General features: G+C 42.6%; 1 protein-coding gene across 4 annotated transcripts in view; it reads right to left on the reverse strand.

The window, feature by feature from the left end:
* STAG1 (stromal antigen 1) overlaps positions 1 to 20,512 on the reverse strand; it is a 173,074-nt gene that overhangs the window by 40,759 nt on the left and 111,803 nt on the right. For all 4 annotated transcript variants that reach the window (XM_042024746.1, XM_042024745.1, XM_042024747.1 and 1 more), the window contains exons 10-15: positions 18,352 to 18,475; positions 12,513 to 12,611; positions 7,623 to 7,702; positions 5,749 to 5,856; positions 3,424 to 3,538; positions 1,166 to 1,283 (exon numbers count right to left, since the gene is read on the reverse strand). In XM_042024746.1, the coding sequence (XP_041880680.1) occupies positions 1,166 to 1,283; positions 3,424 to 3,538; positions 5,749 to 5,856; positions 7,623 to 7,702; positions 12,513 to 12,611; positions 18,352 to 18,475 (644 nt within the window). The remainder of the gene's footprint in view (positions 1 to 1,165; positions 1,284 to 3,423; positions 3,539 to 5,748; positions 5,857 to 7,622; positions 7,703 to 12,512; positions 12,612 to 18,351; positions 18,476 to 20,512) is intronic.

A 20,512-nucleotide genomic window follows, 5' to 3' on the forward strand; every position in this document is an offset into this window, starting at 1 on the left:
ACAGCAATAGGGGAACACAGACAGCAATAGGGGAACACCCAGCAGCAACAGGGGAACAGAGAGCAGCAATAGGGGAACAGACAGCAACAAGGGAACACCCAGCAGCAACAGGGGAACAGACAGCAATAGGGGAACAGAGCAGCACAGATCACCCACACACAAGGTACTTTGTCACATTTATGGAGGCTTTCCTGCCTCCTCTTTAATTTGCCATTCACATAATCTCAAAATGGACATGGCAGAAGTGAAAGAAGCCCAGAGAAATGTAGGCTGGAGAAAAGGATCACTGAAGGGGAACATAAGGAAGATCTATAAAATAAGGGAGTGCCATAGAGGACAAACAGCAACAGACAATTCACTGTCCCTTCCTCATAAACCCTCTGCTCTTTGGCAAGTGCTTTTGCTCATATTTGGAGGATCAAACCCCACGAGGCTACGCAGAAACAAGGAAGCAAAGTGCCTAATTTCCTAAGGAAATTACCCTATAAATACCCCCACCACTGCAGCACGTGCATACCAAAAGGTCAGCTTTTGAAGCATGGACATGATGAGCACACCTTGCCAGGAACATTGATTTTTCAACCACCTAAGCCTTGTGAAGGTCCCTGAAGCAGGAGAATCCTGAGGAATTATAAAGGATCTTGAATGACACTCATTACCCTTGGGAACACCTTGCCCCCTGCCTCCCTGGCTATTTTGTGCACACAGGTCTATTACTAGCAAAAGGAAATCTGAAACTAATGGTGAAAGAATCCCCCTTTGTTTTTCTCTTGAGAATTCATTATGTGTTCACATTGCCTGGAAAAGCCCCATATTTAACTAGCATCACCTGAAGTGCTTGTTTATTCAAAATTGTATTAGCGATTTAATTTACTGAAATAGTTATTTAAACATTCAGACAAAATGAAGTGTTAGCCTTTAATATTAGGGACAGTACAGCAGACTTGAGAAAAAAACCCTCCAGAGTACAAATAAAAACAAAAATAGAGTACAAATTGCTGCTTCTGAATGGAAGTACATTAAAAATGGATTAACCCAAAATCTTCAAATATGCTTTCCAAACAAAGCACAACATAAAAAGATGTTTCACTATGGGTGGCAGAAGTATTTAAGGAATAATTAACAATACTCTGCAATATCAAGGATGCAAGGGTTAAGCCAATACCTTCTTCTCCTTGGACTGGCTCCTCCAAGAGCAATTCTGTCATACATTCCCAGTCTTTCAGCAGTTCTTGAGAGCTCTCCCACAAGCTGTCCACCAAATAGGCTGCATGTTCATGCAACTAGAAAATCCAAAGCAATCATCAGTACAGCACTTGGTATAAGCACCAGTTCTTCAACTTTCACAATCATGTGGCCACAGAGAGTGTCCTGGGCATGTATCTTACATTAGCTGGAAGAACATTCAGTTTGAAACTAACTCGGGAAGGTTTTCTCCCAGCTGAATGATACCAGTGCAACGGGGTTATGTTTTAACAGAAAATGGAATAAAACCAAACTGAGCTTCTATTGCACAAAGCTGCTTGTTTGTGAAATATTCCCAGAGTTTTGACCCAGAATCTGTAAACTTACCTTTCCTCACTTTCTCACTGCATTACAAAAAGGTGAGATGGTGAGGCATGGGAGTTGTACTGTATGTGTTTTGAACAAGCATTTGGTTTTCATACATGCTGCTATGTGCTCAGAAAAAAGGAGCAAAAACCCTGATGATTTCAGGGGGTATAGATTTAACACTAACTTTAACTGCAAAAAATGTTTTTATGTAAATTAACACAACTGTTGTAAAGTGAGAAAAAATAATCCATAGGCTTCTGCTGTTTTCTAAACTCATCTTTAACTACTACCAACAAGTATCAAGCACAACACGCAGTTTGTGCTTGCCAGTGACTGATTCCTCAGCTGGAAAACATCCAAGTGCAGAGAAGGAGGTGTCAGTCCATTCCCCTCCTCTGTTTCTGCCAGCTTTGGGCAAAATGTCATGGAGTTACTGCTGCTGGGCAAGGTTCAGTCCCTTGAATGCAGTCCCAGGCTGCAGTGCTAACTTGTCCTACGCACCTGCAAACTCCCAGCTCTCCAACTCTTTACTAACACTGCAGCCAGCATATTCTGCTTGGTTCCTACAGACTCAAAAACAACAATAACAAAAACTAGCCCTGAGAGCAAAGTGACCTTCAGGGAGCAGCATGGGAGGCACTTTGCTGATCTTGGCTTCGGGAGTGCAGCAGAGTTTCTTTGCTCCTCAGGACAGGCAAGGTCAGTGCTCGCTAACTCCAATCACACACACTCACATGTAAGGTGTCTGCACTGTAAAACACAATGAACTTTACAAGTTTTAAAGAAGCTGGAACTAAAAATCCATTCAGGTGGCAGATGGAAGGCTCACACAGGTGGTGACATCTCATCCAGATTAATTTGTAGGTTTATGAGGTGTTTCTAAAAAACAAGAACACTGTACTGAAATTTTGTCCTTCCTTCTCAGCAACTCTGAGTGGTTTTTTTCATTCTCACAGTCATGTCTCTTGTTCAAGGCTTCATAAGAATTAAAATAACCAACTGTAATATCTTTCCTTTTGCTTTTTACCCAAAATATACTACCCTCCCTTCTCTAGAGAAACATTTCTGTCATTCCTTTCTTTCAGTCTATTTATTATCAAATCAAATGTATAATTTTGAACCTTTCCCCCTCTATCTTCAGAATGTCCTGTACCTGACAGCATCTTCTCAAATTTTCCTCCCTCCACTGCCATTCCCCACCTGAATTACTGTTACTGCATGTACCATACAATTTCCCATAGATGCTGTCTCTATAAATCACAAGCACAATCCCACCCTGGGTGTGTTCATCAAACACTTCATGTCACTATATCTATGTTTGCTGCCCTCGTCCTCCAAGGTTTCCAAGATGCACCTGCATAAAGCCCTGAAAGACCTCATCTCATATCTCATCTCATCTCATCTCATCTCATCTCATCTCACAGCTGACTCTGCTCTGAGCTAAGGACCCTCAGGTCCTTTGCACTCTGAGTTCATCCATGATTCTGATCACAATTGGAGATAGTATGCAATTTGTGTTCTGTCCTGGTTCAAATTATTTTACTCCACAAAGAACAACTCCAGAGGTATTCTCCTTGCAAAGAACCATTTACATTTGTGTGCAGCAATGCACCCTGGCAGCCACCACAGCACCAGCAATGCAGTGTGAGTACAGTGGGCACATGCATGAGCTAAATAAACCATGAAAATTTTCAGATCAATTTGCTCAATGGACAAGGAAAAGGAGGGGCAGGGAAAAGTGCTTACAGTATTTCTGAAAATATAAAGAACAAATGGAAAAGAAAGACAATTTATTACTGTATGTTGATAAATCACTACTTAAGTTCCAGGTTTTATTAAACATTTAAAGGTTAAAAATGACTTTTTTACCTCACTTTCAAGAAAGAAAAGAACCAACATTCTAATAAGGTTTCCATTTGGGCTATTTCGACCCCTCCTCTTTGCTAGAGCCTCTTCTGCTTGGGGATCATGTCTGCTGAACAGCCTGAAAATAAACAGAAGGAGCTCATGGCTATCACAACAATCCTCATTTCTGCAAGAATATGGTGAGCATTCATTCTTGACACAGTAAATTTGTTCATAAAACAGTGCAAGTATCTCAAGCTATTTCTTTCAAGGGAAAGAGGGCATGACCTCTGCCTGTCTGAAGAGATGAATTTATCTTCAGAGTCTCTGGTTCCACAAGGCTGGAAGAATTTCACACAGGAAAAAGCTCTCCAAAATCTACTTATATTGAAGGTTTTGCACAGTTTTAAATATTTGCATTACTTGTACAGTTTTGAATTTATAACTTACCCAGTCTTACAGTGCTCCAAGAGCTAAGGTTGCATCACTCCAGCTGGGCCATGGTACAAACAAACCTGATACCCATCAAACAACCAACCTCAGGTACCAGGAGCAGCATCAAGGATAAAACCAGCTCCTGCTTATTATTTGGGGTTTCACAGGTAGGTGACACACTCTGCACTGCGTTCCCTGATGCATGGCCCATCCCAAACCCCTCTCAATGCTCACATTTTCCAAGAGACCTCAGATGTGCCAGTATTGCAGTCACAGCAATGCCTGTTCTGCTTTGAGAAGTTTGAAAGCTGTTCCTGGCTTTTACAGTGAAACCACAAAGCAGATTAACCCAAGAAACACAGAATTGTGATCTCACTGCTGTAATTCACTGAAGAGAAGGACGAGTTACACACAAATGCTGTATTTTAGTTAAAAACATCACCTCATCCCCCTGCTTATCTTAACAGATAAGCAATGAGCACCTCTGCAGGTGCTGAGATACCTTACAACCTTCCCCTCAGGGCTCAGCCAGTGATCCTCTGTATTTGGTGATCCTTTATATCCTCTGTACTATTTGCTTTCCTTTGCTAAGCACAGAGAGCAAGTGCGATGACTATCACGGAGCAAGTGATAGTGAAATGCATTAAATTATAAATAAATCACACCTCAAGCGCCTCAAATAGATTCTAACTTATTTAACTGGAAATTTTCTTTGCAGAAACCAAGACAACATTAGGTAAGAACGGGACAATCTTGTCTCCAGGCTGTTAGCTTTGAGACACATTTACAGAAGGCAGCTTTGTACCTTGTAAAAGAAGTCAGAATGAAGTTTTGTCTTTATCCTAAGTGCACTTTATATGTCCTTATTTACCTTTGAGGCATTTTGCAAATGTATTTTGTCATGTGTTGATTAATAAAGGAAATTTTGTATATATTTTTAAAGAGAACCTAACCCTTTCCAATAACTAGTAAAATGTCTTGTAGGTGATAGAAATCTGCACATATATTTTTTGAAACAGATAGTGCTTGATCACAAAGCTGGAGTTCCAAAAATCCACCAATGAAAGTGTACAATTACAATGTGGACTTGTAAATCCCTAATAAACCATAGAAAATTAGAGCACTGTAAAGAAAAACAGATGTTTTTGTGTATTTTTTCCTACCTGTATCTCGGCATGAAAAATTAGATAATCTGGGTTCTGATATAAATCCTCTATACATATAATACAAAACTCTAATGTCACAACCCATGAGGGGAAAAAATCAAATTCCTGCTGAAAGATTTTTAACTGCAAACAACAAAAAGAAGAGGGTAACTCCTGTGATGTGGCAATGCCCTGGTCACAGTTACTGAGGTGGTGTGACTCACATTCATGGAAAAGCTGGCTCATGTCCTTTGGCACAGTGAGGACATGAGAGATGTAACCATAATGCAGTGTATTTTCAGGGGAAGGCAGTGAGTTCAGAAACAAATTTTGTAATTATTGCTACATAAAAACCTCCCAGGTTCACAACATTGAAGTAAACTGGCTTAATTCTTGATAGAAATTATGACTGTTGATGTATCAGGTAGACGACCACTGACTACAGCCCAATATATGTATCTGACCACACCAGGAATTCATCAAGTGCTGCAGGACTTAAACCAACTTTAGAAGTTTATACAGCCTTTGTATATTTAACCCTTGAGGAGTTAGGAAAAGTTATCTGAATTGCAGAGCAGGAAAAATGTGCATTTGGTTTCTTCAAGTCCTCAGGTCTTGTTTAAACAAGACAGTAAAATCTCTGGTTTAAATGAAATACCCGATTTGCTGAATTGGGATATTTCCCTCTACTCCTTCTTTGCTTTTTGACCTTACCTCTCTAGGAAGCATTCACAAATCTGGTCTTATTCCAGGGCAACTGGTGACTTACTTTTTGTGGAGGAATTCCCCAGCTGCCACTGCCACAGGCCGGTGTGCTGAGTACACCAGGTGATAAACATTCTCACAGTCTTCATTGGACAGAGCCTCCTCGCTCCCACTGAAAGAGTCACAGGAACACCTGAACTGCAGCAGAGGTTTCATTTCCATCCCCTCACCTCCCACAGCTCACTTGGGACAGCTACAAGGTTGGCTCACTTCCCACAAAATCCTAAATGGTTGAACAAGGACTTCAAGGACCTTTGGTTCAATCTCAAAATACAGAGGCATTTAAAGGGCGTGTGAGACTGGAAGTTTCTCTGATTTCCTTCTCCCAGTTGTATCAATATAGAGATAAAATAGTATTATGAAAAGATCAGAATCACTGCTTATTCCTTAGTCCATCACACAAACTACAATGCACAAACTGCAAGATGCCACACACTCATCAAACATCATAAAGTAAAAACCTGGAATCACAGAATCCTCTAGGTTGGGAAAGACCTCCATGCTCATTGAGTCCAACCATTAACCCTGGTCCTCTGTGTTCACCACTAGTCCATGTCCCCAGGTGTGACAGCCACCTCTGAACACTTCCAGGGAAGGGGATTCCATCACTTCCCTGGGCAGCCTGTCCCAGAATGTTAGCAAAAATGATAGAAAAATACCAGCACTGTCCCAGTCAGGATGTTACCTCCATCCCTGTTTAGCTGGCATCCATCAGAACCATTGATGTAGCAGGACTGTAAATCATTTAGCTGCATATTATACACAATTTTAGTTGGTCATTCCCCATCAGGATTGCTCCAGACACCTTTTTGGAGTTCCTACCTGACAGAACATTTCCCTGATCTCTTCAAGGTGACCCTGACTCTTCTGGTGCTAAATGCATTTAGCATTGCCTGTGCTTTCAACAGGCAGCCAAAGAGAAAGCAGGAGTGGACAAAAAACGTGCACTGGCTAATTTTTGACCTTAAAACTTACTGTGTTCCCAAAAATTGCTATTGCAGGGAAGAGATGTGCTCTACATGTCATTTCTGATCATATTAGTTATATTTACTTTAAAAATAAAACAGTAGATGCAAGATTTCATTTCTTGCTAATATTACAAGGCTAATCTCTTTAAAACAGTGTGACACATAAATAAAAAGCTGAAGTCTAGACTTCTCTACTAAGGAAAGGCTAGTGCAATCTTTTGTCCAAATTCTGCATGTCCAAAAGCATTCTTCAAAGTAGAGCCACTGGATATAAAGTATGAAGCAAAAATTCTATGCATCTGCTTGTAAACCAGATGTTCTTTAGTACAGTTTTTAATAGATACATTATAAAAGCCTAGCAGTGCCCCTCCAGGTGCACACTCATGAGGCTGCTGGGGACAGGCTGGTTCCACATCAGCACCTGGGAGGATTTCTGACATGATCCTTACCTCAGGGGAGCCATTGCATCCCCACATGGAGAAGCCTGGCAGCAGGTGTCTTACCATGTGACTATTTTCAGCTGTGCCAGGAAATCAGTCAACTCTCCCTGCACTGGATCTGTGTTACTGCTGCAGTTATTCTAGCAAGAGCCACCCACAGACACTGGTTTTGGGAGGACAGTTGTTCTGCCCTTGGCAAAAGGTAGAAATGCCCTTTGGCATTCTTCCACACAATGGATGCACTAATGGCTCCAAAACATCCACACATTTTTACACTTTGCCTCCTATATTCCCATGAAATGAAATATCTTACTTGAGCTTCCTGTCTGTATTATATGTTCAGTCCAACTTCATACTAAGTGTAAAGTAACACATTCACTTCAATACACAAGCCAAGCACTCAAGTCACTCAAATGTTACTGGTTTAGGTGATTTTCCAAGGGAATGCAGGGGTTTGGAGCAGCACTCACTGGAGGATGAGCGTGACCAATCGAATGGCTTCCACAGCGACGTCGTACTCCTTGTCCAGGGTCATGGACACAATGCGGTCCTGCAAGGCAACTCGGGGTCAGTGACAGGGCACAAACACAGCACAGACAGCAGCTGGGAAATTCTAGAGATTACAAAAGAAATACTTCTGGAGAGAAAGATGTTCTGACTGCACCCTGAGAAGGAGCGCCGCGCAGGGTCACCCAACCTTTCAGTGCACCCCTTAGCTGGGTGCTGCATGCACAGTGGAACAGCAGGAGCAAGTGCTTCAGCAGTCCTTATCCTTGTGTGCTTGCCAGAAAGGGAGGCAGGAGACTTGGGAGTTCCAGCACTGTTCTGGGTTGGGTTAATTTAACAGGTCTTTCCTGAAAAGTCACGTACTTAGGTTGGACACCAGCAGAAGAACTGCCCCACTTCATTCCCCTGAAACCAAATCATTTCAGAGGGAAGAACACTGCATATATGGAAATAGGGTGAAGGAAATCACACCTGAATTCATGCACCTGCAGACTGCCTGTAAAGTTGTGACCTTTGTCCTGTCTACATCTGAAGGTTTGAAGTAGATCTCAAGAATTAACACTACAGAGCTTCTCCAGGAAAGTGGGGAATTCCATGGTTTGACCTCGTGTTTTCCCATACTCTTTCCAGTGAAGACAAGCACATCATTTTCCTGTCAAATCAAATGATTTTCTAACTTCTAAGGACCCTGTAGTTATGAGAAGTCTTTTAAGGGTTTCTTTCTCCTTAGGTTCCGTTTGCTTACTGGCAAAAAGCTGTGATTGGTGTATTTTGTCCTTCCTATCCGGGGAGAATTTCCATCCAGCCATAAAAATGCAGTATGTCTCAGTGCTCTTTGCTTGACTGATCAAGTTACTGAAAAGAAATCAGGTGATCTGAAAATAAAACTTGATTTCTCTGGCTTAACTCGTTCAAGAAGGACTAGGTACTCTATGACTTTTTGGGATATGAAAAAATAGAAATCAGGGACTGGGAAAGAAACAAGGGAAGTGTAAGGCAACAACAGTGAAAGTCACCAGAACAAACTAGGACAAAATAAAGGTTTTCACCTTTTTCTCTAGTATTCCATGCATTTAAGGGCTGAAGGGGAACATCAAGCAACTGGTGTTTATTTCGATACAGAAATTTCAGATCAGTACTTAAAGAATGCATCGTGGCTGTCTCAGGTGTTACTTCCCAACAAAACCAGGTCAGCAGAGACACTTTTTGTCCCTGTGACTGAAGGAGCCTCTATCAATCACTATTAAGTTCCTGGGGAATTTGATACATTTCATGTAGCTGTAAACAGTTTAAAAGACTGTGAGAAGTCCATGAAGAGACCCAATGAAACAACTTTCCACACAGGACACTCTGTTATGAACAAGACAACAAAACTGCTGTCAACTTTTCCTAGGGTCCTGGCCGAGGGACACCAATAACAGCACCAAGAGAAAGAACAGCCAGGTGTACTGATCTTAAATGTCTCAATGGAATTTCATGTATTCCCTCAAAGTGTATCTTACACCCCAGGATACCTCGGGGAGGGAACTAGCTCACACTGAGTGAGCACACAGGTGTAAAACTCCTTCTGCATCTCTGAAAAAAGCCTGGAAGAGAGGGGATTTTCTCTCCTGTCCACAGAGCAGGAGGTACCCTCTGAATCTGGAGCCCTTTGGGACTTTGAAACCAACTGACGTGAGAAGGCTTCTTTATCCAAAAAGACCATTCTCTCAATTTCCCCCCAAAATATCAGGCTTAAAATAAACAGCACAGATGTGTCATTTTCTGCCTTGGGGCCAGCACCTCTGTGTGGTGGCACCTGCCAGCCAAGCCCCAAGAGCCTTCCCAGCAAGTCCTGCACACCTGGTGCCTCTGCAGGTGTAACTTCTGGGGCCGAGCAAGTTCCAACCCCCCCTGCTCAATCTGCCTTTACAGAGATTCCCTGCACCATTGTGCAGCAGCAGAGCAGGGCACAGGCCTGTATTTCTGACTTGAAATTCTCAGTGTCTCCGGAGATCAGTTTCCATCCTGTACTGGGCTGTGAACAAGGCAGACTGAAGAGCCAACCTCTCCTTCTGCTCCCAGGCTGTGGAGACAGGGTCAGGGATGAGGGAGTCTGGCACTGACTGCAGGGGAGTTAATTCACAGCTTTTCCATGTGGGGTCACTTAATGGCTGTGCCACACAGGACTTCTTGATGGAAAACAAAAGTCTTCTCTTTGATGGACAAATTTTTGTTTTGATGGACTAAGCTTATTTTCCAGCTTATCACCTACTCTTAGAAACACAAGTGCTGGAAAGAACAGGCATCTTTCCTTTGAAAAAGGGACAGGATCACATCCTTGTCACAGCTCTCTGGAAGGTGGTGAAATATTAACACTCCAGCACAAGGCACTCTGGATCAAATTAATTTATTCTTTTAACAGCTAGAAGACCTCTAGAGAGATTTCTCTCAGTTTGAATGGATTGAACTGAACACCAGCTGAACTGTGCAGGTCGATTAAATTCTGATGAAGAAATATAAATAAGCAGCCATGGAACTGAAAATGGCAGTTAGGTCAATTGTTTCTCAAAGAGGTGGTGGTAGAGTCTGTGGCAGCAAGACATTTAGCTGATGTATCAGGGATTCAAAAAGCATTAATTTGGAACTTTGCTCCATCCTGGTGCCAAAGGCCACATCCCTGACAGCACAGCTGTAAATCCAAGTGCAGGCATTTGGGCCATGCCAGCTTTTTTTCCTCTTGATGTGGCAGAAACTGAAACTGATTAATCATTCTGTTAAACAAATCTGTTCTCTAGGCTCACAGAGACTTTGAGCACACCTTGTCTTCTTATTTATTTCATAATTATACAGATTTCTGTAGTAAAACCAGCTTTAATGGGACAGAAGAAAGATGAATTCCTAACAGGGCTCCCTTTCCTCTGAACCTCTCTGACAGCAATGAAAATTCCTTGTGCCATCCCAAGCCAAGCAGCAATGCACAGGCTAACCAAGCTTCCTTTAAGACAATTGTCTGTGCTGTGAAAAGCAGGATGTATTTAGAGGTTTCATGTCCCTGTAGTTTGCTGGAGTACATTACTGAATAACTATTGCCCAAAGTGTCTCCAGTTGTCCTGCAAGTTTTGCTGATGGGACAGGTTCAGCCTCAAAGCAGTCTTTTCCCTTACAAATTATGGGATCCTGGCAAAGCAGCACCAGCACATTTTCTAGTAAAGAGACGTAGATAAAAGCACACGAGAGCTTTAGTGGCTTGTTTAAAAATAAATGGAATTACAGAAGCAGCAAATACAAACAAAACTTAAGTCTGCACAGAGGGAACAGGAAAAGCAGCAGAGTTGGAGGGTCCATTTTTCTGGTTGTCCTGTGAGGATAAAGCAAACCAGACTTAGGAGACATTAGAGAAGCAGTCTGAGGTCTGAACCTGTTTGCCAGGTTCTCTCCTATGAGAGGAAACTTTGTCTTTACTGCAACAGTCCCAGAAACTGGCTTTATAAAATTAGAAGAATGCAGGCCCTTAAGTGGTCTCACAAAATGATCCAGTTTTATCTCCTACTTTAGTCAACTACACTCAGTTCATTGCTGGCAGATATTTATTTAATCTACCCTTTAAGACTGTTATCTTAAATGTTATCTTAAAAGAGTCTGCTCTATTATATCATTATCATTTTGGAAAAAAGCCTTCCTCAATACCTAGGCTTTACTGCAGGTTAAACATCTTTTTTCTGCATTTCAAGTGAATGTAGTAAAAGGCTGATCACCATGTTTTTATAAATTGTTTACATACAGGGAAAATATGACTAATTTTCTAATTTTTTTGCTTTCTAGATCAAACTGGAGGAATTAATTGTGAAATGGTAGACAAAGCCAGTGAAGCAGCATAAAAATCTACAGGGAGAAGTTTAAGTCTTGTGCACAGTATTTATAAATATTTAAACCACCACTTTTCTAAACAGAACTTTTTATCAGCATTATAATAATGATTTAAGTTAAAAGAAACCAGTCAGCTCTGTTTCTTTTCTAAACAAATTTTTTTCATCAGCATTCTAATAAAGACTTAAAGGAGATGAATGAGTTTTTCCTTGGGCTAGCCTTTCCCACAGCAGTGTGTTGTGCAGAACACAGAAGCCATGGGGAGAGGTAGCAGCTGACGTGGTGGCAGTGCCTGAACACTCTCCTCAGCAGGCATCCAAACAGGAGCAGGGACAGTGCTTCCACACCCATCTCTCCAGACAGTTCACTTGGAAAATAAAGCAGCCAGACCACAAAGTGAATTAACAGCCACATTCTTACCCAGATACTAAGCAAAGTTTGTGCTAATAAAAACCCCCTGAAATATCCCCCTGGCACTTCTCTCCCGAAGGCCCAATCTGGCTCAGGGTATTAGAAGCAAAATGTGAACTCCTACTCTGCAGCAAGGCCAGTTCACTGTGTGGAGGACTGTGATGCACATCCAAGTGACTCCCTCTCCAAACACAAGCCCTTATTGAGCTAAAAAAAGCTGTGTAACAAACAATCTATTGTTATTGGCTGCTACTTTCAGCTATATTTTAGATTGTGTAAGTATACATCCTTTAAATTCAATAAATCTAAAATTAAGTAAGTACAGGCAGATTGAATAATGACAATATATAAGCTATCAGTAATACATAAAGACAAATAATCATCCTGGTTAAGTCTGACAAATCTTCCCAGATAAACCCTGTGAAATGGATTTGGCTTCATTTCAGCATTCAGTAACACAGTTTTACTAGTGCAGTTACAAGCCTTGTCACAAACTAATGAGTTTATTTTTAATAGACACGACCCAAAGACCAGAGCAGGATGATGATACTTTTACTTTCTGTCCTCCTTCCAAAAACTGTATTTCCTCTTACCTTGAATCTATTAGTGAACAGCTCCAGTTTGGGAAACAACTCTCTGTTGGTATACAGACTCTGAAGAGCTTTCAAACACTTCAACCTCACTTCACCTTGCTAAATAAAACACACCAAGATTAGCTGTCAGAATACTGTAACCAAATGCACATGAATATTAAAAAACATAATACTGTAATTTGTTTAATGTACATTTAAAATTTTATGCAAATGACCAAAGCCAATTTGCAATTCAGCTAAAAACCAAAACCCACATGCAGTCACCCACAATGTTAAATTTCTTCCTATTTGCATATAGAAAGAATTAATGTACCATCACTTACATGTCTGTTAGTGCTTCCCTTTCAAGTGACTCCCCAAAAAGATAAAGAATGTAGCAAGTAAATCCAAAATAAAGATGTAGGATCTCCAGGTGGTTGGTGCAGGCAGTGTGGCTGTTTGTCCTCAGGAAGGAGCCCACAGGCACCTCATGACTGACAGCTCATGTTCACAATCAGTGCACAAGGGCTCAAAATGACTGGGCACGGGCTCGGCAACGCAACTAACTTCGAGGGCAGGGACACAGGGAACACACATTGCATTTGTTATCCCCAAAAGTTTTACATTCCATCCCTCACAACAGGACAGCACAGGCTGAAGGATGGAAAAGGTGTGAGAGACCCTCCAGTGGGGAGCAGGTGGCTGCCACAGGAACAACACATCTGAGCCACAGCCCGAGGAGCCCGTGGGGTGGTTGTGGTGGTTGTGTCCCTGTGCCTGAGCTGTGCTGCTGGCAGCAGCTCATTCCCAGCTGCTCTTCAGCTGGGAATTGCTTTGGTCTGCTGGGCTGCAGGCAGGAAATGGGGGTGTCATGGGACAGGGCCTTTTGTGTCCTACAGGAACACTGCTGATGAAGAGAGGGACTGGATCCTCTGTGCTGCAGGTGGACAACTCAACTGCACCATCTTGGCAAACTAGGTATTCTTGTTGAAAAATATTTGTGGATAGCAAAAAGGTTATAAACGCAAATCTACTCAAATATGATCTGTAGAGTTCACTGCAGTGTCAATTTACTTTTATGAAAGTGAAGACACTACCAAGTCTAAGGCCTTAAGCTGCTCAAGAACTAAAATGAACCATTGAACTTCATAAATAAAACTCCATACCCAGAGGGCTTCATTTCTGAAACCGTCTATTCCAGAATCCAGTCTGTGTTTAAAAAGTGCTCACACTAAAAACAGAAAGAACATTCACAGGCTGACATAAAAACAGAAGATATAAATCCCGACTTTAAAGTTTCTTTCCTCCTTCACATCTATTTCAAAAATTCAAATAGAAGACAAAAGCAGCACAGAAGTTGGATTTTCAGAAGAACTTCCATGAAGAACAACTGTTCCTGAGAAATCATCTCTCTATGTCCATGAGGAGTCTCTGAGCACTTGTGCTCTCTTCTAAGGCTCTTTTTGACTACCGCTGCAGAGAAAGGCAGTGAGATGTAAGCTACGTTTAAAGGGATCTATCATAAGATCTTTCAAGGTACAGAAAAGAACTTTCTTGAAGAAAAATTACATGGATGTGATCAACTGCTAAAAAAGCCCAAAGAAACGCTGCTTGACATTCTTTTTTTAACAGCACCTGTGTGGCAGTACCAGAAATGGTGTCTCCTCTGGTGCTCATAGTGCCCAGGATGTCTGGAGCCATCAGTGCTCACAGGACATGAGCCTCTGATGGCCTCAATGTACTGAGGGTACCCAGAGGGTCAGGATCAGGTTAGTTCTGGCCTGTATGAACACTGCAAGGCACAGGGAGGCAGCAGCTTTAGTTACAGCTGCACTGGAGCCTGTCCCACCTGTGAGCCAATGGCCAAATGTAAAACTCACCCACAACGGGACCTGTGCACAACAGGCTCAGACTGTTTGAGCCCATGGAGCCCAAAGCCCTTGGAGACCTCCCCAGACTCCACAGATCCATGGTCCCAGAGTTCAGTCCAGGCCCTGAAGCCAGCAAATGGAGCCAGGCAGGCAGGAACCACACCCTGAGCACAGGCTCCTTGCATGCCCTGCCAGGAGACTGCAGCCAGGCCCTAACCAAAGCGTCCCAGACCAGCGCTGAGGAGAAGGGACTGCAGGAGCAGGTGAGGAAGAGAGAGAGAAAGGTTGTGTTACACCTGGTGCCTCTGGCTGGGAGCAGGACCAGGAGATGCAGAGGCAAACCCTGGAAATGCCTGCCCTTCTGGCAGAAGAATTGATGAAGGGGGACTCTCTCCGAGTCTGTTTTCTAAACTCTTGGTCAAGGATGGAATTCACCTCATTGGAGAGGGAAGAGCTCCTGCACATCAGCTTGCTAACCCTGGTAAGAAGGTTTAAAACCAAGTCAGTGGAGTGGCAGGAACACCCCGGGAAGCCTAAAGAGCAGTGAGCTGGGCAGGAAGCAGAGAAGGGTATGGTGCAGGTGTGTGTGGATGCACTCCAGTCCAGACTGGAGGAGCAGCAATGTGCCACAGACCCTCAACACGCCATACACGAGATGGTTCTTGGTAACTGTGAGAATCATCCAGCTCACAGGAGCTTTGAACACCCCAAACACCTCCTAGCAAGGAAGTAATTGGGTGGGAATGCTCAAGTTAGGGTGATTCTTAAGAAACTTATATCAGCATAAAAGCTGCAACCAGGGATGGACAGGGAGGACAGCAAGAGTCTTGGTAAACTAAGAGATTAATTTATTTAACTAATTAATTAAGTAATTAGGAGGTCAAGCACAAGAGGAACATCTGCTCCAGAGGACCCTGGGTTCATCCTTTCCAAAGAAACAGACAAAAAGCAAAGTAAGAGGAATGCAAAGAAGGAAAAAGCATTTCCTTACGTGTTAGGAAGGTTTTAAGAACCGTGACTGTCCAGGTATCTAGAGACAATTATGGTTTCAAAACAGTTCCATGTGTCAATGAAGTAGGTGAAAATTAAGACTGAACAGTCTAATTTAACACTTTTATTTTCAAGAGGGTTTTTTAAATGCAATTATATAACAGTTTATACACTTCTAATTTATGCTCCCAGATACACGAGAATTAAGAAGATGCTTAAAAGTAGAGAAAGGCAAAACTTGGAAGCCACATTCAAATGAGAATCTATAAAAACCAAAAAATCCCTATAGACATTTGTCTGAAATCTGGGAGACAGCATTAACATACAAAATGTAAGGATTTTCCAAATTAGGGAACTAAACTTCTGTATCCTGCCTCTGAAAGACTACACTGGACCTACCACAAAGAAGCTAAGAACTGTTCTTCCCTGTGGTTTAATTTGTATGTCTTCTGAAGCAGAATATGGAACTGCTCGAGAATCTCCTCACTGCTGTCTCCTTTCTGCAGCAGCAATCTTCCAGAGAAGTTAATAATTTTGGGGTGACTTCTGTTCATGTGAAGTGCAAATAGCTTATGGCTATTGCCTCAGCCTTCATTTTTTAAATACCAATTATAGCAAAAATTATCTCCTGATCAAAGCAAAGCAAAATCAAGAAACTTGGGTACCAGCTGGCAGGTTTTTCAGGTGGTGCCAATGAAAACCATGCTGTTGAGGAATCTTGTACTTCTGAAGGCTTTGCATTTTCAGTTGGCTCTAACTCCATCTTTTTCCAATATATTCTTCCTATTGCACCTCCACCCTCCTTTCTGTGCCTCCCAAGATGTCTCTTTCTCTCCATTCTCTCCCTTTTCATCCTTTGACACCTGCCCCATTCTGCCTACAGTCTGTCTCACTCTGCACATGACACATCCACGACATCAACAAAACCCCACCACCTATCAGGTGGACTGGGACATTAAACACTTTAGTGATTTAAAGACTTAGAACCCCAAGGCACTTCTGTGGCCTGCAGCAAAAAATCCTGCAAAGCAGAGGCAGGAGAGCAGTCTGATAGAATTCTGCTGTGCCTGCTCCAAATGGTCCAGTTTTTTACCCTAACACTGTAATTCAAAATTCCTCTGATATGAAAGAACATGTTAATTTAAAAAAAACCTGAGGCATAAATATGTGTTAAGGCTGCAGGCAGATAACCAGACCCTCCTGGCCTGAGGTTCAACTAGCTGAAGAGGATGTGAGAAAATACTGCACATGACATGAGAAATTGCTGGATGTGACAGGTGAGACTGTGAGATTCCACAGATGGGTGAAGAGAGTGATGTGAGAAATGGATGGACTTCAAAGACACTAGGAGGGGGCTGAGAGCTGAGAAGTGCAGCCCCACTACATTCCAGAGGTGCTACTTTGTGGAAATGTCCTACAAGGTTTAGAATGTGCTCCCAAAAATCCACTGCAATTATTCAAGGGATAACTTATTTAAATTACAAGTCCTAGTAAAACAAAGCCCTCCACACACCTAAAATCCTGATCCTCCAACCTCAGCTGACCTCCCCACTCGTTTGCTAACTTGAACAACACTGTCTCCTCCTGGAGCATGGCAGCTTGTGAGGCACAGCAACGTCACCACCAAGGGACACAGAGCAGCAGCTTTGTCCCTCCAGGCACTGCCACGGCTGTTTCCACGTCCAGCATTCCCTGAGACACAGTGCAGTGGCTCTGGGGCAGACAGTGGTCGTGGCTGATGGGAGCAGTAAGCAGCATCTTCCTCCTGATCAAGTTTTGTTCAATGGGATCTAATGTAAAAGTTTGGGGAGAATTTGTAAAGGAGAAGTTTGAGAGCGACAGGTTTGGAAAGAAGTCCCATGTCTAGTGTAAAGCAGAAAGGGCACTCTTAGCAAGTGAATTGCACATCCAAATGAAGGCAAGATGCAGATGCCAAAATGAAGGCAGCTGTAGTTAAAAGAACCAGCAGCAGCAGCTGACTTCTATCATTAGTGAAAGCCAATGTCTGTATAACTCATCTTGCTCACAATCCAGCACAAGAGTGACTGAGTCAGAGCCTAAATATTAAGATGATGTTTGAAGTTATTGAAAAAAATAGTATTTTTAAAGAATCAGCTGTTAACTATCAGTTAGGCAAGTCATCAGAACGAACTGCAGACTTAAAATTGTTTTCCAGCAGTGCTCCTAGAAAAGGAGAATAGTCTGAATCAGGATGCTGGAAATTAATGAGCATTTCAACAGCTCAGTAAGTCTCCTTTGTATTCCTTGGATAGTGTTAGCAAGAAAGTTTAAACAAGTGATTCCAGGGGTTTTGGTGGGAGTGGGAGCACAGGCAGTCCCACTGCTGCCTGGTGTACAAAACCCCCAGGCAGAAGTGCAAAGTCCTCTGTCAGCACCCACAATGGGCTCCTCTTGCTGCAGGAACTGGGTGGATACCATCAGTACTAAGAACTGTGCTGAGCCAGAAAAGCACCTCTTCTGCTTCCATCTGGTGTTTCAACCATTTTCTGAAGAAAAAGCTGAAGAGAACCTTGAAAAGATTCTTCAAGGAAGGGAAAGTGAACTGATGATAACTCCACTGGCTGTGGAGCCACTGGTGTCTGTTGAGGAACCAGAGACCTCCTTTTTTCCCCTAACCTTTGGGCAATGTAAATGGAAGACACATGGAAATCTCTTTTCCATTCTGCTTCAGACACAGAGGCTCTCAGGGGTGCTCTGAGAACACTTCTCTTTCTCTTGTAATCAACAGAAAAGCCCCGTGGAAGGATTTCTATCAAGATACTTCAGCAGAGACTGAACACATGAAAAGGACATGGACCAAGCAGACTGGGAGTACTGCCTCCTAATTGAAGCCAATACCTGCAAGTGACCTGATTGAAAGATACCAGGTGAGGAAACAGAACAACCTCTTTGTAAGCCAAGGATGATGCTGTGCTGGGCAGCACAGCAGCAGCTGCCTCCAGTGCACTCTGCTGAGTGTGGGCATACACAATACTCACCCTGTCATGTAGCGTCCAACCAACGTATTTTAAATAACTATCATTCAGGAAGGCATCACTGTACATTTTCATCCAGACACCAATTTCTTCAATACAGACAGCTCTAATCTCAGCAATAGCATCACTAATATGGAAAAAGAAAAGAACAAGGATTAGCCAGATTATAGACATATATACTTCTCATTCCCATTGCCATAGCTACAATATTTTGCTTTTACTTGTCATGAACCTCACTGTGTGAGGCCTGTCACTGTTCTTACTGCCATCTCACTGATTTTCTGTTCCTCTACATCCTTGAACTCACTGATCTATGTAATAATTTCAGTATTTATATATTCTCCTACATTTCCTCTATGTAAAAAAATTCTCACCCTACTTTGCTTCTTAGTCTATTACTCCATCTTTAACCTCTCTCTTTTCAAAGACAATTATGAACCCAAGCTACAAACCTCCTCTGGACAATCATTTCTGAAACAGCATCACTGACATTTGCTTTGCAGCCCTGTCTCCAGCTTGAGGCGCAGAACCATTGCAAGGTGGGAGAAACTATTTGGTTTAGCCAAAGGCACCTGCCAGAGGTGCACAATGGAATTTGCTACACAAAGAGATCTCATTTCACACCCCCCATGAACACCCCTACAACAAACCCATGAGAATTTTGCACTTGAGCATTGGTTTCTTCCCGTTTTCTTGCCTTTATCCTACATTCTGACTGTGGCAAGGCATGGAAGAAGCAAAGATGTATCTCAGGCAGACTTATCAGCTGCTTAGTTAGGAGGGGTGGCAGGAAACTGGAGAGATCACCTAAGGAGCCCAGGATGGAAATGCTTTCCATCTGACTGGCACTTTCCTGCCTGCCTGACATGGAGCATGGCATCTTTACTAATAACGAAACAACGGGAAAAGGGATGGGGGCCATCTGTCCCTTCAGTAATTCCATCTCTGGGACATCTGTTACCATGAGAAATCACTTGTGCCACTCCAGCTGGCACTGCCTCACAGTTCCAAATTTCAGCTGTAATACAAGAGGAACACAAAGAGTCACTGCTCAGAAGAAGGGAATGCCTGGTGCTTTGCAAACACTGGACTTGCTTGTAATTGAGACCCTGCTTTTGAATTTTTATTTTTAAAAAAATCTGTTTGGAAAAGTAATAAACATCAATTTAATTCGAAACCAGACCAACAGAGTCCCAAAATGAAATTTAATTTACGGGAAGGAAAGAAAGAAATTCCAAGCTTTAAACAAGAGAATAGCTGCAAAAATGAGCAACTGCATTTTTGTGAAAGTCATCAATTTTACAAAATATAAATAAAATGCCCTCACTCTTCTGGTCAAGACACACTGCACAGGTTCACAGCCCTAACCCAGTGCAGCAAACCCCTGGTGACTCCAGACTGGAACTATGCACTTCCCTCCTGCAGGCTGGCCCAGCTCATCCAGTGGCATTGTGCTGTCCCTGGCCTTCCAGACCCCGAGCTGGCACCCATGGCTCCCACAGGGACCATGAACCAGGCCCAGCATCACACACGGCCAGGGGGACCTCTCCAGGCAAGTCTCAGCACTTGAATTCAACTTGCAGGGAGGAAACTGTACTGCTGCAACAGTGGAAAAGCATGAAGAGCATGTGATGCATTTAATGCAGTAACAGGAGGGGGATATCTGTGTGAATACCACCAGACCACTGCCACTGTCTCTCTTTGCCTAGGAGAAACACATTCATTTCAGCAGCTTCCCAACAGCATCAGCAAACCCAGTCTGTCCAACTTCCTGAAGCCTCTGTAACCTCAGAACCAAGGTAAGGGGCAACCCACAATGGAGCAAGCTGCATTAGGAGCAGGGCAGGGCATCAAGCAAGCTGCTCCTAGCAGGGATTTCTCAAACAGGTTTAACTAGGGTAAGAACCAATGTGCTAAATATCACACTCAAGGGTTAAAAACTGCATTCCTTATGGGAAATGCAGCCATAACGAAGACAAGTTTTAGTTAAAACTACAACTATTGTCATATATATGGGTGTGTGTTTAACTGTACACTGCTTCACACTGAACTAGATTAGCAATTCTCTTATATGGAGTTACTTTTAAACTATTTTAAAAGCAAAATATAGGTGGAAGAATGCAAGACTTATGGAAAAACCTAAAAGACTAGCAAATATAAATCA

The sequence above is a fragment of the Corvus kubaryi genome, unplaced genomic scaffold, assembly GCF_017639235.1.
Source record: "Corvus kubaryi isolate FWS band 111438036 unplaced genomic scaffold, C.kubaryi_AGA036_p1.0 37264, whole genome shotgun sequence".
Lineage (NCBI taxonomy): Eukaryota > Metazoa > Chordata > Aves > Passeriformes > Corvidae > Corvus > Corvus kubaryi.